This window comes from Garra rufa, chromosome 9, assembly GCF_049309525.1.
Source record: "Garra rufa chromosome 9, GarRuf1.0, whole genome shotgun sequence".
NCBI classification, from domain to species: Eukaryota; Metazoa; Chordata; class Actinopteri; order Cypriniformes; family Cyprinidae; genus Garra; species Garra rufa.
Window position 1 is genome coordinate 23,436,483 of NC_133369.1, and position 23,827 is coordinate 23,460,309.

The 23,827-nt window shown below is 36.4% G+C and overlaps 2 protein-coding genes across 2 annotated transcripts in view; one reads left to right on the forward strand and one right to left on the reverse strand.

The window, feature by feature from the left end:
* The window catches only part of tex10 (testis expressed 10), a 21,017-nt gene extending 18,272 nt beyond the window's left edge, over positions 1-2,745 (forward strand). Inside the window, exons 5-8 of the mRNA XM_073847785.1 lie at positions 352-432; positions 529-698; positions 2,128-2,338; positions 2,530-2,745. Of these exons, the coding sequence (XP_073703886.1) occupies positions 352-432; positions 529-698; positions 2,128-2,338; positions 2,530-2,640 (573 nt within the window). The 3' untranslated portion in view covers positions 2,641-2,745. The remainder of the gene's footprint in view (positions 1-351; positions 433-528; positions 699-2,127; positions 2,339-2,529) is intronic.
* Positions 2,746-5,253: 2,508 nt separating this feature from the next.
* invs (inversin) overlaps positions 5,254-23,827 on the reverse strand; it is a 40,501-nt gene continuing 21,927 nt past the window's right edge. Inside the window, exons 6-18 of the mRNA XM_073847307.1 lie at positions 21,082-21,249; positions 20,821-21,001; positions 20,592-20,701; positions 19,598-19,769; positions 19,224-19,379; positions 18,598-18,827; positions 18,378-18,484; positions 16,517-16,726; positions 15,040-15,236; positions 13,226-13,919; positions 10,338-10,540; positions 6,258-6,362; positions 5,254-6,172 (exon numbers count right to left, since the gene is read on the reverse strand). Coding sequence (XP_073703408.1) covers positions 6,054-6,172; positions 6,258-6,362; positions 10,338-10,540; positions 13,226-13,919; positions 15,040-15,236; positions 16,517-16,726; positions 18,378-18,484; positions 18,598-18,827; positions 19,224-19,379; positions 19,598-19,769; positions 20,592-20,701; positions 20,821-21,001; positions 21,082-21,249 — 2,652 coding nt within the window. The 3' untranslated portion in view covers positions 5,254-6,053. The remainder of the gene's footprint in view (positions 6,173-6,257; positions 6,363-10,337; positions 10,541-13,225; positions 13,920-15,039; positions 15,237-16,516; positions 16,727-18,377; positions 18,485-18,597; positions 18,828-19,223; positions 19,380-19,597; positions 19,770-20,591; positions 20,702-20,820; positions 21,002-21,081; positions 21,250-23,827) is intronic.

The following is a 23,827-nucleotide window of genomic DNA, read 5'->3' on the forward strand; positions in this document are numbered from 1 at the left end:
AACACCAAACCCCTGACGCTGATTGGTTGGAACACTGTTTGTTTATCTGTGGAAAGGTTGGTAGTGCCGTTTGTTTTTTTTTGGCATATCTCGGACCCTAGGCTGACCAGAGAGACGCGGTTTTTTCACAGACAATTTATGGGGCAGGCAGCGAGCGGAACGTGATGAAAGGTCAGCTGAATTTGACACTTTATGTTTCAGGCTAGAAATCGCTGATACAACCTTTAATAATTTCAGATTATATACTTTCATATAATTTCACATTTCTATTAACAGTGACAGTATTACTTTGCAGTCTGAAGACTTAATGTACCTGCACAGCTCATAACCATTTCTGCACTGTGTTTGTAGGAGGTGTGCCACTGCCTGGACACTCTCGGATCTCGCGCACAGTGTTTTGATGTGATACAGAACGCCATTATTAAGAATCTGGTGGGTAACGTGTGTTTTTCTGCTGAATGTTTTGCATACGAGTGGGCAGTGGAGCCAGACACGGTTTGCGGTGACGTTCTCCTCATGTCGTTGCAGTGTGGACTGGTGGTGGTGCCAGACTGTGTGTGTGCAGCAATTTTAAGGTGTGTTCCCCGGTTACTGGATGTCAACTTCCTGCCCAGCGACACACTCCTCCACTTCCTGTCTGACTGTTGCCTGAGCATGCTCAATCTGCTGCTACAACTGGAGCAGAGCGCCCGCAAGAGGTGTGCTCACAAAAACACACACCCACACACTCACAAGAATTTGCATAGAGTAACATTTATACACCACAAAGTGTACACAAATGAAAGACTGTTTGATAATACAGCAAAGAGAAGTTCGACAAGGGAAAGTCCAAAAAGGGCATTCAAAATATTTTCAAAGAAACATTTCAAAATAAAGTTATTTTGCGCACCACTTATGTGCACCCCTGCACATGCAGTTGAAGTCAAAAGTTTACATACACCTTGCAGAATCTGCAAAATGTTAATTACTTTACCAAAATAAGAGGGGTCATACACAATGCATGTTATTTTTTTACTTAGTACTTACATGAATAAGATATTTCACATAAAGGATATTTACATATAGTCCACAAGACAAAATGATAGTTGAATTTATAAAAATGACCATGTTCAAAAGTTAGCTTACACTGTTTTTTTTAGTTGTAGTTGTTAATGAGTCCCTTGTTTGTCCCGTTAAACTGCCCACTTTTTTTTTTTCAGAAAAATCCTTCAGGTCCCACAATTTCTTTGTTTTTTCAGCATTTTTGTGTATTTAAACCCTTTCCAACAATGACTGTATGATTTTAAGATCTATCTTTTCACACTGAGGACAACTATTTCAGAAGGTTCAAACACTCACCGATTCTTCAGAAGGAAAAACAATGCATTAAGAGCCAGGGGTGAAAACTTTTGAAAAGAATGTAGATGTGTACATTTTTCTTATTTTGTCTAAATATATATATTTTTTTCATTTAGTACTGCCCTTCAGAAGTTACAGAAGATTCTTGCGTGTTTCCCAGAAGACAAAATCAGTTAAATTTACCCTGATCAAAATTCAAAAAGTTTTCATCTCCGACTCTTAATGTATCGTGTTCCTTTCGAAGCATCAGTGAACATTTAAACCTTCTGTTTAGAGTCTCTCAGTTGTCCTCAGTGGAAAAAGATGGATCTTAAAATACAAAATACATAAAATACACAAAAATGCTGAAAACCCAAAGAATTTGCCGGACCTGAAGGATTTTTCTGAAGAACAGTATGCAGTTGAACTGCAAATAAATTCAAAATAAATGATCAAAATAAAGGCAAAAATGCCAAAAATAAATCTTAAAAAATAGAATCAAGTGTATGTAAACTTTTGAACAGGGTCATTTTTATAAATTCAGTTTTTCTTTTCTTTTTGTGGACTATATGTAAATGTCTTTCATGTGAGATATCTTATTCAGGTCAGTAACATGAATGCAATAACATGCATTTTGCATGATCCCTCTTATTTTGGCAAAATAATTACCATTTTGCAGATTCTGCAAGGTGTATGTAAACTTTTGACTTCAACTGTAGTCTTAATTACAAACTGAGGCTTTGGTTATTGAAATATGTGATTGAGGATTATGGCATTGTCAAAATGTACATTTGTCTGTCTCACCATCAGGGATGCGGTGTGGGAGGCATGTTTTGCCGCATTGAGCACGGTACCGAGGCTGCTGCGATTGGTCTTGCAGTCTTTCCGTGTGTTTGACCTTTGTGAAGAGGAGCTCCCCGTGTTGGCCCAGATCCTGTCATTACTTCTTCAGCATACTCAATTACGCAACCACATGATGGCCAACGCCAGTCTACTGCAACATATCATACAGGACTTAACGGTAAAAACACCAAGAACCGGATGGCACATCAGAATATGCTTATGACTAGATATATACATTTCAGATTTGCTTTAAGAGATAAAACTAGCATTAGGTTTATCTAACCTTAACTTAAAATTGATTTGTAATACAATGTCCTTTGAAATTGAGCTGCTGATACTCTCTTGACTGTTGTGCTTGTGTTATTACAGCATTTCTATGGTGGAGAGACTCGAGAGCAGTGGCTGACTGACTTGCTGTACTGCTACAGCGTGACGCTGTCTGGTCACCGGACCAACATGAGCATAAGGGACATCTATTAACCACTGACATTTGAAGTATTCATTGTTAAACCCTTTTTTTGTTCTTTGTTATTCTGAGTCAAGTCGTTTTGTATAAAATGAAGAAAATAAACCTTGTGATAATGAGTTGATTAGGCTCTTTCATTTTTTGCTTTTTAAATTTATTACAAAAACATTTATTAATACAAACTTGGAGAAGGATTTTTTTTAATAACCACTGTTTTTGCCTGGTAATCAACAGAAATGTAGGTGGTGTGAAATAATGTGGCATTTACTCAAAGCAGCTGGAACATACAGACATCTGCTGTTTGAAAGTTTCTGACAGAATCTTGAATTTAAAAATGTTTTTTTTTTACACTACTGTTTAACAGTTTGGGATCAGTCTCTTTTTTTTTTTTTTTTGAGAAATTAAAACTTTTCAGCAAGGATGCAGTAAACTTTTGAACTTTCTATTTATCAAAGAATCCTGAAAAAAGGTATTACCGTCTCCACTGATAATATTAAGAACATATTTGACTGATTTCTGGCGATTACGTGACACGGAAGGCAAAGAGGGAACTGACAACGTGCCAACAGAAAAGACAGAGCAGGTTACTTTAGGTATGAAACAGCCTTAGCTTTGTCATTTTTTAGAAATTCAAACAATAAATACAATTTTGTTTTCCAAGGAATTTGGGCTACTTAAACTATCGCTGTGGGTTGTTTTTCATGTCTGCGGGTTGAAGCGACCCTAATAATTTGATATTTAGCCCCTGGAATCCAAATTTTACCTAGGGAACTTGGAAAAAAATAATGTATTTTACCCCCCAGAACATGTTTTTAACACCCCCACCCCAAATGCAATTGGGCTAGTTTTAAGTAGCAGTTGGGTGGGTTTTGTTGTGAAAACCTGGCAACCCTGCTCACGCAACACATCATGTTCTCAGGCATAAAATACAATGCGGAGCAAAGAGGACACTAACAACGTGCAGACAGGCAAGAAAGAGCAGGTTACTTTAGGTATAAAATAGTCTTAGCATTCAGATTTTGTAATGCAGGTTACTTTAGGTATGAACAATTCTAATTTTGTCATTTTTAAAATAAATTTAAATAACAAATACTGTTTTGTTACTCTTCAACATGTCTTGACAGAGAGCTGTATCGCCTCAGTTCAAGCAGCATGTGAACTGATCATCCCTTCCACTTTACTAGTTATAGCATGAAATAAACAAGAATGAACATCAGAAGGTATTTTATTTCAACCGCAGAAAGACATCAATACACACCATTCTACATGTTTCAATCCGCCAAAGTTGATTTACTCTCCTGTCTGATTTGTTTGTCGGACAAATGGTAGATTTGGCATTATGATTTAGGGTTTGCAACCCTTCGAAAAGACCCACCCCTCTTAGTTACTTGCACTCTAATGGCCAGTGTTGCCAAGTCCACTGTTTTCCCAAGGAATTGAACTACTTTAATGATGTTTCTGTAGGTTGTTTTTCATGTCTGTGGGTTAAAGTGACCCCAATAACATAACATTTAGAATGCAAATTTTACCAGGGGAACCCCTCCAAAAAAACATGTATTTTACCCACCAGAACATGACCCTCCTTAAAACGCAACTGGGCCAGTTTTTAGCCTAATTTTGGGTTTTGTTGTGAAAACCTGGCAACCCTGCTTACGCCGCACGTTCTCACGCAGAGAAAATACATCGTGGAGCAAAGAGGAAATAGACAACACGCTGATAGACAAGAGAGAGCAGGTTACTTTAGGTATGAAAAATTCTAATTTTGTCATTTTTAAAAAAAAATTAAATGACAAATACTGTTTTGTTACTCTTTAACATGTCTTGACAGAGAGCTGTATCGCCTCAGTTCAAGCAGCATGTGAACCGATCATCTCTTCCACTTTACTAGTTATAGCATGAAATAAACAAGAATGAACATCAGAAGGTATTTTATTTCAACCGCAGAAAGACATCAATACACACCATTCTACATGTTTCAATCCGCCAAAGTTGATTTACTCTCCTGTCTGATTTGTTTGTCGGACAAATGGTAGATTTGGCATTATGATTTAGGGTTTGCAACCCTTCGAAAAGACCCACCCCTCTTAGTTACTTGCACTCTAATGGCCAGTGTTGCCAAGTCCACTGTTTTCCCAAGGAATTGAACTACTTTAATGATGTTTCTGTAGGTTGTTTTTCATGTCTGTGGGTTAAAGTGACCCCAATAACATAACATTTAGAATGCAAATTTTACCAGGGGAACCCCTCCAAAAAACATGTATTTTACCCACCAGAACATGACCCTCCTTAAAACGCAACTGGGCCAGTTTTTAGCCTAGTTTTGGGTTTTGTTGTGAAAACCTGGCAACCCTGCTTACGCCGCACGTTCTCACGCAGAGAAAATACATCGTGGAGCAAAGAGGAAATAGACAACACGCTGATAGACAAGAGAGAGCAGGTTACTTTAGGTATGAAAAATTCTAATTTTGTCATTTTTAAAAAAAAAATAAATGACAAATACTGTTTTGTTACTCTTCAACATGTCTTGACAGAGAGCTGTATCGCCTCAGTTCAAGCAGCATGTGAACCGATCATCCCTTCCACTTTACTAGTTATAGCATGAAATAAACAAGAATGAACATCAGAAGGTATTTTATTTCAACCGCAGAAAGACATCAATACACACCATTCTACAAGTTTCAATCCGCCAAAGTTAATCTACTCTCCTGTCTGATTTGTTTGTTGGACAAAGAGTCCAAATTTGTTAAGGGTCAAATACAGAAATAAATTACATTCAGTTATAAAACTATTTTAAGTTGCAATACTATTTCACAATAGTACAAATTTTACTGTATTTTGTTATAACGCAGCCTTGGTGGGAATAAGAGTGTTTAAAAAAATATATATATCTTACCAATGTAAGTGTGTTTCACTAGTTTAAACAATGATGACTCTCTCAGGATAAAAGTCTCTGGCAAGGATGGCAGCAAAATCTTTCCCTTTTTTTAACACACAAACTGAGGTATCTTCACTTTTACAAAATAATATACGTTAAAATAATACAGAGTACAATGATTTATAGTGATAGCTAAAACATTAATAATCCAACCCACTCAATAAACAGGGGTGTGGCGATAGAGTATAAGAATACAATGTCAAGATCTGCTACAATACCAGAAATGGCCTGAAAACTGCAATGTGACGTCTTGACTGTAGCGCAGTCTCCCATGCAGGTGGTCTTGTTATGTAAGTCCATATCACCCTTATGACAGGTATATGACCTGTTGTTGACAGAACTAAAGGTTATCTAATATATTTGTTGTGTTTGTGGTTTTAACCTCTAACCTCTGCAATAATCAAAGTGATACTGCACGATTTCATACGCAAACTGTACAGCCCATTATGGAATAGTTTAAATAAACATCAAGTTTAAGTGCATGTTCGTGTCTCAGTTTTTAGTTCTGTTGTGACCACTTTGATTGTCAGCACTGGACGGCCGTAGATGGTAAGAGTATTGCCTCGCCTGATTTAAAGTATCCACCAGGCTCACACACTCGACAGCACTCACTAAGGAGAAAACACACATACACTCATAAGATGTTACATTCAAGACGAAAGAACACAAGCAGTGATTATGAACTCAAGTACTCACACTGTTTGTTTGTTTTAAGTGACAGATCCAGCAGCGCTTGACTCTGGCTCTGTGGTTTAAGCACTGCAGCCCGCAAAGAGTGCCCTCTTTTGGAAGGGGCGCCACCTAGACCGAAAATAACAGCAGTGTTTATTGGTTTGGACGTGGTCACATGCACATTTTTCACTTGAATGGATCAATATCTCTGCGTTAACGTCACGACTGATACTAGAGCTGTTAAAATAACAAGATTCAGACAGTTTGGTATCAAACGTGCAGGTGTGTGTGAGCGCGCGTCCATCTGGCAGGGGCGGACAGGGCGAGGGGAGGGAGGTCTGCGTGTGTGAGCGAGAGGAGACAGCTCGACATTCCATCTGACAGCATTGAACTTTTCAAAGCGTCGTGACTGTCAGGGAGGAGCGGGGAGGGGAACAAGTGTCCGTGTGTGTACGCGTACGTGTGCGTTGGAGAACGAGAGTGTCTCTGGCCTGCTCAGCCATCATCACCTGTTCATGTCTGCTGAAGGTCAGTTGCGTTAACTGGGTCGAAACTCCACCTTATCAACTGATATGAAAGAGGGAGGGGTGACGGCGTGTGTCTGTGTTGGAACGTCGCGTAAAAACATAACACCCCTCTGTAATAATCTTATTACTGATGCTTGTCCTACTTTTAAATGTAACGTGTATCTGGCTGCTTATGCTACTGACATGATTTAGAACTAAAATCGTGTGGCTAGTTGAGGAAAGGTATCCTATAAGCTTTAGCGATCAGACATATGATTTAGTTATAATATAAAATATACAGTACCATTCAAAAGTTTGAGATTAAGATTTAATGTTTTGAATAAAGTCAAAAGGCTCACCAAGGCTGAATTCATTTGATTAAAATAGCCAAGAAACCTTGTAATATTGTGAAATATTACAATTCAAAATAACCGTTTTCAATTTTTATATATATTTATACTGAAACGTGATCCTTCAGATTTCATTCTAATACGCTGATTCAGTACTCAATAAATATTTTGTATGATTATCAATGTTAATAAATTTTACATTTTTTGATAGTTCAGATAGAAAGTTCAAAATAATCCAATTTCTTTAAAATAGAAACCATTTGTAACTATATAAATGCCTTTCCTGTCATGTTTGATAAATTTTATGCATCCCTGTTGAATAAAGGCATTATTGAAAAAAATCTTACTGACCCAAAACAAAAACTATTATTATAATTGTTATTATTATTGTTAATTATGCACATGCACATACACACACTGCCATTCAAAATGCTTTTTAAACAAGTTGCTTATGCTTATCTAAATTGTATTTATTTGATTAAAAAGACAGGAAAAACTAAGTAATATTATGAAATATTATTGCAATTTAAATAAGAGTTTTGTATTTTAAAATATGATTTATTTCTGTGATGCAAAGCTGAATTTTCATCTTCATTGTTCCAGTCTTCAGTGTCACACGATCGTTAAGAAATCATTCTAATATGCAAATTTATTATCAATGTTGAAAACAGTTGTGCTGTACCCTGGAAATCCAGAGGTCTCGTGAGAGCACAATTTGAATTGTCTCTGCAAGGCACTCTGGCATCGAGCAATGATGCACTTTACTGCATTACGTAAGCAGTTCTGGGAACCAATCAAATCGGTGTATCTGATGTAGGCGGGCCAGAGGCGAGCTAAGCTGATGACAACAGCGCTGCGACGTCCGGAATCATTTAGTAAACATTGAAAGATGACTACAGATGAACACCAGTTGTTTAAAACGGCTTTGGCCGCTACAATGAACGAGTTAGAATTGGCTGTTCATATAAAAGAGGAACAGAAAATCGTGCTCGAATCAGTTTTTGCTGTTTTGCCAACTGGATACGGCAAGAGTTTAATCTATCAGTTAGCTCCGCTGGTAGCTAAGCGTATGGATACGTCACACCGTGTATTGTTGTGATTGGTTGTGGCGTTATCCAATTGCGTGCAGTAAGAGTTTCAAATGCACGCTTGGTGACGCCCCTCGAGTTAGGCCCTTTTCATTGCTCGATGCCAGACCCTTAATCTTAATAGATTAGGGTCTGGATTTTTTCCAGGCTAGTTGTGCTACTTAATATTTTTGAAACCTGTGATACTTTTTTCAGGATTCTTGGATGACTAAAAAGTAAAAAGGAACAGCTTTAATTCAAAATAGAAATCTTTTCTAGCAATATAAGTCTTTACTATCACTTTTTATTAGAGGTGGGCCATTATCGGCGTTAACGTGCTGCGTTAACGTGAGACTCTTATCGGGCGTTAATCTATTCTCAAAGTTGGGTTGGGAGCTGGGTCTAAACTACGTAAACTATGATGACCTTCACCTTGATAGTTTAGAGCGGATGTCTACCTAGCCGAATTGAGTGTATGATGATCCGTGATCCGTACGGACCAAACCGGTTCGGCACGCATGTGATTCGCGGATTAACTGTTAAATTTAACCATCATAGAGTAAAATTTTATAATTGGCACATGTTTTGTCTTGCCAATTTACCAATTCAAACAATTTAAAAAGGGAACACGCACGCCGACGCACACACCTGAAGAGAGCACGCGCACAGAGAGAGAGAGAGAGGCGCGATTCACACTGATTCCTCTTTAACTTTTTTTTGAACGGAAACACACATACAAAGTCATGTCTTAATACCCGTTTTGGTATTCTGGTAAACAAAGTCGGTTATGTCTTCAGTGAACCGAAACAGCTGAGAAAGAGATGCGTGCCAGTAGTCGGTACGTGCATTATGCCTTAAAGAGACAGCATCCTATAAATACCTGCAGTGAGAAGCACTAGTTATTTACAATTAATTATTCAATTTCCGCACCTGAATTCTAGGGTTATTGATTTTATTAGTAACTTTATGTTATATTCATTTACACTTGATATTTGTGTAATTGTTCTTGTTTTGTTACTGACTTTATTAGTTCAGCTAGTAGTGTTTGCTGTGGATTAGAAGTAGCCTACTTAAAGTAAGCATTCAGTAATTAGTAAAAAACAAACTTTTTTGTTTTGTTTTGTTTTGTTTGTTTTTTGCTGATCCGAAAAATGATCCGATCTGTGACTCCAAATCCATGATGTGATCCGAATTGTGAGTTTTGTGATCCGTTGCACCACTAATATCCATGCCCTTGTGCATCTGTGTATTAATCTGCAACGCGCACGTTATTTTTGAAGGATTATGTTACAATGAAGACTGGAGTAATGATGCTGAAAATTCTGCTTTGCATTACAGAAATAAATTCTATTTTAAAGTATAATAAAATAGAAAACAACTATTTTAAATTGCAATAATATTTCACAATATTACTATTTTTTCCGTATTTTTAATCAAATGAAGCAGCCTTAATGAGCAGAAAAGACTTTAAAAAATATTAAAAATCTTACCGATCCCAAACTTTTAAATGGCAGTGTATATACATACTAGAACTCTCTATTCTATTTCTATTCCTATCTATTTGTTTTCTTTTTATCTATTAAAAAGCAAAACAAAAAACACTTAACCTTCTAACACTAGTTCTCTTTTCATTTTTTATTATATCTACTCGTTTTCTTTTTAATTATTATGAAAACAAAATAATAACTTGACCCTTAAACACAATCTCTATCTATTCTATTTCTGTTGCCTTTTTGCTGTTTTGATTGCTTCTATTGCCCTTATTTTTAAGTCGTTTTGGATAGAAGCACCTGCTAAATAATTAAATGTTAATGTATATACATCTATTCTTAGTATAATATTTATTCTTTGGCCATGTTTACACTAGTGCACTTTCATTTTAAAACGCATAACTTCTGCTACCGATACACCATTCATTTACACTACTCTGGCGTTTTCAACCCTTGAAAATGCTGCAGACCCCGTTTCAGTTTGAAAACTCAGGGGTTTTGTGTTGCAGTGTAAACTGACCAAACTGAGACTTTTGAAAATAATGGCATGGCTCTGCATATTCTTGATGATCGTGTAAACAATAACATCATGTTCATTATAAATGGTCATGTGACGTGCGATTTTGGTTGTGTAGTGTGGACTGAGATCGTTTCTGAAACACTAGTGTAGTTCCAGAAATACATTACTCACCATATATATTTTGCAGCACAGAGCTTTTTTTCCCTACATTCCTGGTGGGAGGAGCTTGAACATCAGAAGTTTTATGTAGGGTGTGGTCATGACAGATAGGCCACTCCCACAACAGCTGAACCAACAGAGCTGTGACTTCACCAGACTCCGCCCCTTTCCCAGTCTTGCACAGTACCTTACGAAGACGACCCCGAATACAAGACCTGAATCAAAAAAACAAAACGTTACGCTTTTATGCGCACCAACAAAAGTAGCAACAGCATATTAAAGAAGAACAATCAAACAAGCAAACCCCATTACTGTTCACAGAGAAGAACTTCAAGAATGTGCAGATACCTTGTTATTTGTGCTCTGAATCCCATTATTTTTAAAGCCATTAAAAGTAAGTGCACTCATGGGCCTCCATTACACTCCCTACATACACACAAATAAATAAGAAGAGGCCTATTCTGGTGACCTCCCCTTGGAGGTGTTGATGTGCTGGTGGGCACAAAGCCATGCCACAACTCAAATAAGGAACATGTGGGCAACATATGAGCAGACACTGATGGAATCTGCAGACTTTTCTTGCATTTTCTGTGCTGATTTGGAGGAAAAATTAATTTAAAATGGAGGTTTTTTTTGTAAATCTGCTACAAATTTAAATATTATTATAACACAAAACGAATGAGGCCTCAAGAGTGATATGAGAGACAAAAAAGACAGTAGCTATGTTTATATGCACTAAAGTAACCAAATTGATGGCTCAGTCAGACTAAAATGCCTTCATGTAAACACCTCAATCGAACATATAGAGCTTAATCCGAATTCAATTTTGATCAAAGTGGATTGAATTGGATTAGATACATTCTACGGTAGGAGACTAGATTCAAAAACCCACAGTTTAAAGGAGTAGTTCACTTTCGGAACAAAAATTAACAAATAATGTACTTACCTCCTTGTCATCCAATGTCTTTCAGTTCATTTCTTTCTTCAGTCATAAGGAAATTATGTTTTTTGAGGAAAACATTTCAGGATTTTTCTCCATATAATGGACTTCTATGGTGCCCCTGAGTTTGAACTTCCAAAATGCAGCTTCAAATGGCTCTAAACGATCACAGCCGAGGAAAGAAGGGTCTTATCTAGCAAAACGATCGGTTATTTTCTAAAAAGATTACAATTTATATAATTTTTAACCTCAAATGCTCGTCTTGTCTAGCTCGGTGTGTACTCTGTTTAGAAATGAAAAAGTATATAAATTGTAAATGTTTTTAGAAAATAACCTATCGTTTCGCTAGATTAGACCCTTCTTCCTCTGCTGGGTTCATTTAGAGCACTTTGAAGCTGCATTTAAACTGCATTTTGGAAGTTCAAACTCGGGGCACCATAGAAGTCCATTATATGGAGAGAAATCCTGAAATGTTTTCCTCAAAAAACAATTTCTTTACGACTGAGAAAAGAAAAACATGAACATCTTGGATGACAAGCGGGTGAGTACATTATCTGTAAATTTTTGTTCTGAAAGTGAACTACTCCTTTAACCATCATTGAACAAAAATATTTGATTGCGGAATGCTGTGCCCAATCAGAATCAAGTATGTCTTCCAGTAGAGAAATCCAGCAGTGGGGTTCCGTAAGTTTATTCATTTTCTCTATAAGGAAACTAATTTTTAACAATAACTTATAAACTTTTAAAGACAGACCTGTTGTGAGCTCTGAGGTTGTTAATCAATATACAAAAATTAAAATTACTAAAATTAACATTCGTCAAGCGCCAAATGAGAGTAAAAATCAGCATTGGTGAGAATATGTAACAGTGTCAGACGCCAGTTGCTGTTTCTTACCTAAGCAAATAAACTAATCTTTTCCGAAGACAAAATCATCGTTATTAGCTGTTCTGTCATAAGCGAAAAGAGCAAAACAAATAATAGGATACAAACAGGCTGATAAGGTCAGAGCAGTGTGATGGCCAGCTTGTCCCTAGACACGGTTCTAATAACTTTTACCTGAGAAGATATTGCTGCTTCATTTCGAAAGATTCACTTTTTCCTTCTTTATTCTTCATAACCCGAGAATGTGATGACACATACGGTTACGCTGTCTAAACATTGCAGTGAAGTAGTTTGAAAGGTTGCGCATTCGGCTCAACTAGCCCAAAAGTAGCCCAATCGCGTTTTGAGGGGGGTCCCCCATTAAAAATCTGGGGGGTAAAATAAAATTTTTTTGGCGGGATTCCCCTGGTAAAATTAGCATTCCAGGGGCTAAATATCACTTTATAGGGGTCGCTTCAACTCGCATGAAAAACAACCCGCGGCAACAGTTGTAAACTGCCCTCCAAAGGCAAAGTGCAGTAACTACGCCAACACTAAAAATGTCTTTAAAGTTTTTACGCCAGCTTAAATGAGTCTTAAATGAGTTATAAAGTCTTAAATTGTATAAAATACATATACAATTTATAATTTATGTGAAGATTGTTTTAAAATCACTTAAATTAAAAGTTGTTATATTTTTCAGAGCCTATTAAATGTTAAACATAATGGCTTTCAATTATACTGTAATGTTGAATGGCTATAATTAATAGGGAAAATTGAGGGAAAATGCTTTTAATAGAGACACCAGTAGTAGGACAGTTTCATGGCCGGTAAAAAAATGTTTGGCCGATAAATTTTAATCACGTCACCGGCCATTGGCAGGTGTGGCAAAAAGTTAGTTTTAGGCCCTGAGGGTATATGCTTTTGTTGAAGCCATCTGTTTGCATACCCATGATGCTGTGCAGAAAATCCCACCAATCAGAGTCGCAGACAGTCAAAATATTTGAGCTTTTTAAATACTTGAAACCAATGCTGGTGAAAAAGTGGGCAGGCAGTGATGAATTCTACAGTGGAAGCAAAAAAAAGAGACATCAGTACCTCCTCCACGCTCTCTGTATAACAACGGCTGCCTGGTTTCTACTATGGATGCTTTCTCTCTTCTTTTCTTTCTCTTTGTCAACTTGTTTTTTTCTTGTTCTGCCCATCCATCTCTCTTTGTCTCTTTCCATCCCTGTACATTTCTGTTTCTCTCTGCCAGTCTGTTTATCCCCCTCAGTCCTTGATCTGTTATCCTTATCTCTTTCTGCTCGTCTCTCTTTTTGTCGTGTGACAGAGCTGGAGTTGGAGATGTTAGATGGCTGTGTTCCTGTAGATTTGTGCTGTGATGCTGGCTTGTTCCCCTTGGATGCTGATCTACAAATGCTGTCTGTCGGTGTCTCTGTGGATCGTGGTGTAGCCTGGGCGGCTTGTTTTAAATGGGTCCCTGTAGTCCTGTTTCTGTTTTGTGTTGCTGATTTGGGTGTTGTGGTGGTTTCCATGTGGCCTGGTGCTACATGGGTACCTGCGTTGACTGGTTTGGCACTGCCTGGTCGACTGGACCCAGCGGGGGATCTGCGCTCATATGTGGAGCCACATTCCACAGATATGCACGTGTCTGGGCCGCAAGTTTCCATCACACACACCTCCTCTACAGGGCCTGAACACTTCCTGGTGCTCAGGGGGGTCGCAGTAAGACCAGAGGCTGTTGGCGGGAGAGAAGTCTCTGGTGTTTCAGCCTCCCGCGTTCTGCGTTCTGATGGAGAAGAAAAATAACTGGTTAGAGAGTGCATTACCATTAAGTGGCATGATAGTGGCCTAATATAATATTATAAATTAATATAAAATATAATCTATAACAAGTAGTGGTGTTAGAGTTAAGAGTATAAAAAAAAAATATATATATATATATTTATCGCAATTAACGCAGCGGTGGGGCTTGGGTTGGCCACCTCACTCACAACTGCTGCTACTGCCTTTTTTCTTGACAAGAAGTGCATTTATTTAAACGCAGAACATCTTTTCGACCACATCAAACAAGACTTTTCAGACGTGCACTGCACTTCGCCTCAGCGACAGGCACTAGTCAAACAAGTGTGGGAAAGGTACTGGTGATGAGGCAGCTTCAGTAGAATCGGCATTATTCTGAGGTACCTGTCTGATGACGTGAAAGACCCAATTGTCAAAACAAAACAAACGCGGAGCTGCGCTGCAAGAGCTGTGTGTCCTCTTTTTGGATTCTCAGAATATGATCACCCTACTTTAAATGCACGCACAAATGCGGCAGAGTGTGTTGTAGCCTGTATCATTTACTATTAAAGCGCGAGTGAAACTATGAGCATGCATGTCATATCTGTGTCACATTCAGCAGCGGCAGCTCTTAAAGTAATAGCAGCCAAATAACCTAAAAACACAGCTGCTGTGACCTGTGTTAATCAAAGAAAAAAATGAAAGAAAAAAAGGAAATCAATTTTTGTTAAGTTCACTTAAATTGGAAGTTTGTCTAATAAATGTTAAAATTGATAGCTCTCAATTATACTGTAATGTTGAATGGTTATAGTCATACTGTAGGTTAAATATTAGGGAAAAAAGGCCTAGAGACATCAATGATACTTGCCTTCATTCATAAAAAAAGATATTTAAAATATACTGTCTTTATGTTTGTTGTACATTCATTTTAAGATTGAATGTGAAATTATTGCAATATAAAAGTATAAATTAAAACATTTTAAATGTAAGGTAGGATTAATCGCAATTATTATTATTATTATTATTATTTTTTAAACATTTACAAATTATAGCGCACTGAAGGTCTGCTAGTACTTAGGTGCAACGCAATGTGATTTATTCCTTCATTTCAAGTTCATAAAACTCACCAGTTCTATGTTTTTTCTCTCTCCTGCTCTGTGATTGGATGTTATGAACACTGGGGGACTTTTTGTGTTTGTGTACTTTCGCCGCAACTGGATCTTTAACACTTTGCACCGTTTCATCCAGTGACAGTTTTTCACCTCTGGCTGCAGCCAATGAGACAAGCTGCTCTGCCTCACGTCTGCGCTCCTCCTCCCTCTTCCTAAAGAAGCAAAAAACACACACAACACACATTTATTTACTTCACACATACTTTTATTCTGTTAATGATTGCTATCCTGGATCATGTATTAAATGTTGAGCTGCTTGCCGGTAACTGTCAGCTGACACCAAGTCAAGAATCTGGTTAATGTTGCAACAACGAATATTAAGATTTTTAAAGAAATGAATACTGCTGTTCCCCTGTTCTTCTGAACTCTCTATTCAACACAGGATCCTACAAAATATATTATAGTTTCCATAAAAATATGACAGAGCACAAATAAGTTCAGCATTTACAACAAGAAGAAGTATTACTTGAGCACTTGAGCATAAAATGATTTCTGAAGAACTATGTGACACAGAAGACTAGAGTAATGGTTGCTGAAAATCCAATTCTGTCATCATAGGAATAAATTACATAAAATGCATTAAAATTGAAAACAGTTTAAATTGTAATAATATTTCTTACTGTATTTTTGATCAAATAAAGCCTTGGTGAGGAGAAGAGTAACAGTAAATCTTACCCATTTTTTGATACGTCTAACCCATTTTCATTAGACTGATTTAAGGTTTTCAATCAGCTAAATAATTATTCTAATTAATTTCATCTTCTTTTTGTTCTGACATATTGGTTGGTACGATAATTTCAATATCTGAGTTTAACAAGGCAGCATTTGTGAAAGACACTTGATAAACATCCCTCCGTGTTTTAAATACCTTCACCTACCAGAAAACCAGTAGGAATAGATGGATAGATTGCAGGCAGAACAACACTGATAAAAGACAGAGGATTAAAGTGACGGACTACTCAAACAAGTTTAAAGGCAATGAAATGAATGTATGTTAACGTGTTTAAGCAGACCCTGGAAAAGAGAGAACATATTCTAAGCTGTGTGAGTGTGTATTCATTCATCCTCAGAGCTGACAGACTCTAAATGTCAAGCTGTTGAGCAGCTGAACGTCGCCCAATTAACAGAAAAGGAGGGAGGATGAGTGAATCTCTCTCGCTCTTTCTCCCTCTCTCTATCGTCTCATCTATTTCCATTATTGACAGCAAGAAATTGATGCTCATATTCCTCAGCAGGCAGGTAGATAGATGAGGTGCTTCAGAGCAAACACACATAATTAAACAACAGGTATTATATTCATGCAAACATTCCGTGTCAGCTCGGCAGATCAGCCTAGCCACATCAATCAGCACTGGATTGTGGGTAAGAGAATATTTGGACCCCACCATTTATCTTATCTCTTTCTCTTCAAGACAGAATGTGTGAGGCTTACTTTGCAGCATCCTTGCGCAGTTGTTCGTGTCTCATGAGGAGCTTCTTACGTTCTCTGAAGGCCCGTCGGACCTTGTAGCCCTTGTAAAGAGCCTGGATGGACGAGGCGGCTATGTCCTGGATGGCGGCAATGGACAGAGCTCCATGCTCCAATAGAAACTGGGTAAGTTCTTGATGCTCTCCCAGCAGGGCATAGTCTAGAGGAGTGTACCTAAACACAATCACTGCAGTCAGTAGCCATTTAAGGGTTTTAAATGGTAAATCTTTTGTTACTTTTGATCATTTTAATGCATCCTTGCTGAATAATGGTACTGAACGGTATATATACCAGTAATGTTTGCCTCCTTAGAATATAGGATGAGAAAAAATTAAACAACACAAAATATTAAAATATTACAAATTGTAACATTAAAATAGTGTATTAATCATTTTTCTAAAGAAACACTGTCCAACAGTGACTCAAGCGGGTATAGTTACAGCGGGAGTCTGCGTCTCTTTCGCCTCCCCTGAGCCCACTGAGTTTTAACAGACACCCTAAAACGTGTGGTGAGTTTGATGGGGGATAATTGAGAATGAATGGATGAAAGTCACGTGAGAGGAAGTAATGCCTTCATTGCGATATGATTAAGACTGGTTATGATTGGCTGTGATTGGTTCATGCGATAAATCCCGCCTACCGAATCAGTCTGAATGAACAACATATTGGTGTTAAAGGGAACACCAATTTAAAAAAGTAAACAACTCACACACTTAGATATAACCACTTAGTTACATCAAAATAAGACAAAAAATGGCATGAAATCTTTGCAAGTTTTTAGTGAGTAATCAGCTTGGTGGAAATGTAAAGTAAAACTGTGTCTATGACCAATATTTACCAAGCTTTGATGGATGATGATCTGAAAAATACTTAAAAGTTACCTATTAAAAAGAAGAGCTGAACATAAGTTCACATATAAATAAGTTTAAATTGTTACTGCATTGAGCAGGGTTGCAAGGTATGTGTGACAAAACCAGCCTTATTGCTACTCAAAACTAGTCCAATTGGGATTTTGCTTCAACCCATGGACTAAAAGAACAAACCATGGAAAAGTAGCCCAATTCTGTGGGAAAACCGTGGACTTGGCAACACTGCTTGAACATGCTTAAAAACACTAAATTGATGAGATTCACACTTGGCTTTAAAATATAGAATATTGATTACACTGTTAGTGTAAAAATATAAAATAGTTTTTTTTTCTGATAATGTAAGTAATGTTTATTCAACCAAGAAAATTTGACTTTGACATGAATTTACATTTAATTTGAAATAAAGAGAATAAATAAATCTTTGAGGACTTTGCCTCCTTATTTCAGAACACCACCAATATACATACATACATGTTTTAATAATACATATATGTGACTCTGGACCACAAAACCAGTCTTAAGTAGCACGGGTATTTTTATAGCAATAGCCAAAAATACAGTGTATGGGTCAAAATGATCGTTTTTTTCTTTTATGCCAAAAATCATTAGGATATTAAGTAAAGACTATGTTTAATGAAGACATTTTGTAAATTTCCTACCATAAATATATCAAAACTGATGTATTGTGCATTGCTAAGAACTTAATTTGGACAACTTTAAAGGAGATTTTCTCAATATTTTGGGTATTTTATTGGGTATATTATTTTGCACCCTCAGATTCCTGATTTTCAAACAGTTGCATCTCCGCCAAATATGATCCTATCCTAACAAACCATGCATCAATGGAAAGCTTTTTTTTTTTTTACCTTAACCATTTTTAGACTCAAACCTGCAGTCAGCTGCATAACCACTAAGCCACATCACAAGAACCATGTTGACGCATGAATGTTTGTTACCTCTCCTCAGTGTGCTCCATATGGTTAGGAAAGGCCCCGCACCCCAGAAGCAGCTTCACAGCATCCAGATAACCATTATTACAGGACCAATGTAATGCAGTTCTCCCCTTAACAAATAAACATACACAAAATTCAAACCTCAAGCTAATCTTCAGTTTTTCTCTTTTTCATATATCCACTCAGTTCTGGCTTTGGGCTTACTTTTAACTTTCAATCATACCTCCTTGTCCTGGATATTGGGGTCTGCATCATGCTGAATGAGCAAGGCCATGCAGTTGATGTAGCCGGCATAAGCTGCACACTGGAGGGGAGTTCGCCCTGCGTGGTCCTGCAAATTAGGACTGATCCCATTCTCCATCAGCACCTCGCACACCTCCGCATTACCGCCCAGAGCTGCCCAGTGCAGGGCTGAGTGACCGTCTATGTCTACCAGATCAACACGCGCCCCTCCTAAACATATAAAAGATGCAGATTTAGATGCACTTTATTCTTCAACACGGAAATAAGCCTATGGGCGAGACTTCCGGTTCATTAGCCACTATAGGGAAATAATGAGAAGAATAACGTGCAGTAAACAATAAACAAACCAGTTTGTTCATAATTAAGATAATACATTCAAATAATATGGTAAGACACACCAATCTGCAATATCAAGCATCAAAACGAGTTTTGTACAGCTAAAAATAGCTAGACGCGAATAAGACAGACCCATAAAATGTATAAATGGCTGTGCCCGCTTTTAGATAAAGTTTATTTTCTTTATAAGTCTGTCTAAAATAAAATTATTTTCATTGCTTTTATCAACATCAGTAGGGAGGATAAAGGGTCATGTGTGCACTTACAAACCTTTGATGAGTGTTAGGATGACATCTCGATGGCCCATCTCACAAGCACGGAACAGAGGCGTGTGTTTCATTACATCCAACGGGTCCACCATGGCTCCCCGCTCTAGTAACAACCGCACAGTGGACACATGCCCTGAGAGCGCAGCCGCATGAAGCGCTACACACACAAAGCACACAAAGACAGTGACCAAACCGTCAACTCTTGTTATGGCTGTATGGGGGTACATATATAGGATATGGCTTGTTAATTGCTTGATTGAACAGAAAATGCAATTATCACTGATCTGAGCTGAAACTAACCAGTTTAGGCCTGGAATGGATAATTGTCTTCAAAATGACTATCTGTGTGTGTGAGTGTGTAATGCTCTCACACACCTGTCCCTCCATATTTGTCAGTCATGTTTATGTCCAGGTCCTTTTTCAGATCCAGCATAATTTTGATCACATCATCGCTACCCTTCCCTGCAGCCCACATGAAGGCTGTTCGCCCCTCTAGATCGGGTTCATCTCGCACAGAGGGGTGTTTTAAAAACACTGCGACTGTGTCCTTAACAGAGAGAGAACAAAATAAATAGGCAATACCATACCCACAAAAGATAAATATATAAATAAAGCAGTAAGATTTGACCACAGTTAGGGTTAGGGTTTTTGGCACAACTTGAAATGTTAATTTATTTATTATACATTTTTTAAATGGTCAGACAAGTTTAAATTCAATAAACAAACAAACAATCAAATATATGTTTTTATGTGTGTGCGTGTGTTTGATCAAAATATGCTTGAACTATGCTATAAATGCTATATAAAAAAGAAAAGACATATGACTGGACAAATAAACAGACATTTATATTTTTATTTGAATAAATTAATGAATTTTCGTTTGGATATATAAATGAATGGATGAATATATGAATGAATGAATCAATAAATTAATAAATATTAGTTTGAACATAAAATAATAAATTAATGAATATTTGTTTGGATATATAAATAAAATAATAAATGAATTAATGAATATTTGGATATATAAATAAAAGAATAAATGAATGAATGAATGAATGAATGAATGAATATTTGGATATATAAATAAAAGAATAAATTAAATATTTGTTTGGATATATAAATTATTGAATTAATTAATAAATGAATATTGGGATATATAAATAAAATAATGAATGAATGAGTGAATATTTGTTTGGATACATAAATCAAATAATGAATGAATGAATCAACCAACAGTTCAAATGGCACTTTGTCACAGTTTTTTCCAAAGCTCTGATGGAACCAAATTAAAATAAACAAATGAAAAGCGAAACATTCATGGTCCAGTCATACCGGATATTATTTTACACGCTCAAAAATGTCTTACAGCATAGTTGCTCTGAGCTCCATAGTGCAGAGGTGTTGCTCCCTGACTGTCTGATGGGATCATCCCAGACTTGTTCCTCTCCAGCAGAAGGTGTACAATCTTTGCATGACCTACACAGACACATACAAGCCAGTGTTTACATCTACACATTGCAAATGATTTCAATTAAAAATAATAACTTTAAGCTGTCAAATGATGCATATATATATATGAGTATAAGCGTGTGTACCCAGCAGTGCCGCCCAGTGCAGTGGTGTCCTGAACAGGTTGTCATAGGCTGTCACACTGCAGCCCTCGTATGATGTCAGCACTTCAACCACCGCCTCATTCCCATCAGCCACTGCAAAGTGCAGAGGTGTGCGCCCCTCATAGTCTTGCCAGTTCAACAGGGACTCAGTGGGAGCAGCTTCCTACAAAATACACAAATACTGATGACACTGTAATTGTAATATTTTGTATGTCTGTGGAAAGGTTATGAGTGTGGACTCACCAGGATACAGCGCACTGTATGTGTGGCATTGGGGTGTTTGTTATGGGCCGCCCAGTGTAGAGGGATCTTGCCCTCACTGTCTGGGATCCCGATGTTTGAGTCGTGCTTGATCAGCAGCTTCACATGCTCGGGGTGATTGTAGAAGGCGCTCCAGTGCAGTGCTGTCTGCTGTAGCACAAACAACATTTAATTTGAAAGATTACATTTCCAGTTTTACTGTTCACTCGTGTTACACTGTGGATACAAAGCTGCTTCACAGCCTTCAAGCAAATTGGGGCTTAATATGATCACAGCGAGCAGGCTGTCAATGAACTGCAATCAAGAAAATAACATTATGGAGCTTTTCCAAGAGCACAAGTAAAGAAGTGCTGGCATTCGCTCTTTATCATATCATGTCACATCAAACTAGTCGGCCAACTGCCTTAGGGCTAAGAGGGTCAAGATCTTCTTCCACTATAATCAAGACATAGGCTTACAACATGTGGATTTGGTCAAATTTCCTGTGATTTTAGGTAAAATGTGTTTAGCAGAGATGGTGGTACTACACTCTTATTAGGTGCTGAAAACATAATAAATTAGCCAAAATATTCAATAATAGACTACACAAGGAACAATACATATATATAACATTTTCCAAATTTACTAAGATTTGAATGGTAATGTATATTGTTAGAAAAGATTTCTATTTTAAATAAATGCGGTTCTTCCTGAAAAACAGGTTCCAATATTAAGCAGCACAACTGTTTCAAACATTGATAATAATTCAGCATATTAGAATGATTTATTGAAAGATCATTTGACACTGAAAACTGGAGTAATGATGCTAAAAATTCAGCTTTGCATCACCAAGTAAATTCTATTTGAAAGTATTTTAAAATAAAAAAAACACTATTTTAAATTGCAATAATATTTAATAACTGATGAATTAAAAAGTTAAAATGACTACTTAAATGATATATATATAATAAATTATAGACAATTTTACATATTAAAAAATATTTTTAAAATATTACATTATATACAAATTCAAGTTGAGTAAAATGAACTGTGAAATTAAATGTAAAATGAAAATTCATGTATTAAATATAATTACAGAATAAAAAGTAAATTTTAAAAGTAAACCTTACAATTTTAAGTTGAATAAAATGAAACATCTCAATGTATTTAAACTTTACGCATATAACTTTAAATTAAAATTTAATATTTCAATCGATTTTAATTTTTAAAATTAGAACTTAAGTTGAATAAAATTTAAAATAAAATGCAAATGAATTTAAAGTTAAATGTATACATTAAAACATTTAATTAAAATGTAAAATATAAATTTGAACAAAATTATATATTATAACTTAAAGTTGAGTGAAGCTGGAAGGTAAAATGAATTTTAATGTAACATGAAAATTAATGTATTATATATATATAATTAAAAATTAAATAGTAAAATTTTAAAGTAAACATTACAACTTTAGGTTGAATAAAATTTACCATCTAAATTAATTTAAACTTTATGAATTACAACTTTAAATTTTATATTTTAATCTTTATTTTAACCTTTAAAATTACAACTTAAGTTGAATAAAATTTAAAACCAAAATCTAAATGAATTTAAACTTAAATGTATACAGTCAAACTTTAAATTAAAATGTAATATGTAAAAATCAACATTAAATTATATACTACACATTTAAGTTGAGTAAATATGAAATATATAATGAATTTGAATGTAAAATTAAAATGAATGTATTAAACATTACTAAAAATTAAAAAGTAAACATTACAACTTAAAGTTAAATAAAATGTTCTAAATGAATTTAAACTTATATTATAATGTTAAATTAATTTAAATTTTAATCTTTATTTGAATCATTAAATTTACAACTTTAAGCTGAATGAAATTCAAATCTGAAATGTAAATGAATTTAAACTTAACACTTTATTGTAGTTCCAACTTAATATTTTGCAAATGTGAATTGTCAAGTGCCAAAACTTCTATTAATATAGGCTTGCAATCTCAGCTGCACACTTAAAAATCATTGTTTGTCTATCTATCAGTTTTAGATTTCCAATGCCTTGTTTTGAGTGTGTCAGGCTACGTTGGCTCTCTCAGTTCTACAATTCTTGCCAAAATCCATTCTCATTGGTAATGCTAAACATTTTGGCTTCTGTCAAAAACATAGATAGAGCTTTTCGTCAATCGTGTGAGTCACTTTACATGAAGTGTCTGCTTAATTATTACTTGCAAATATATGCTGGTCTCCAGCTTCTTAACAAGCTTTACCAGCTCGACATTCTTGCTCAACCATAAAGACAGTTTACTCTGCAGTTTGATTCCAAAACCAAAAAGGTTACCTAAAAACACACACACGCCCTTCTCTCTTCATTCATCACTCAAGTTTCCCCAGCCACAAAACGCACAGCCAATATGGACAGTGAAGACTGAAGACGCACAAGATGAGCTATTTTCTGCATCTGGCCACAGAAGAAGCCTCATCACGAGAAATCACAATTCTGCTTATCAAATTATTACAAAACCAACAGACAAATAAAGGCCTGCAAACAAAACTCCCTTATGTGACTCAATGGAAGCACTGATACAGACACAGTGCGCACACACATGCACACACACTCATGTTAGCGTAATCACAACCATACTCACACACACACACACACACACACACACACACACACACACACACACACACACACACACACACACACACACACACACACACACACAGAATAATGT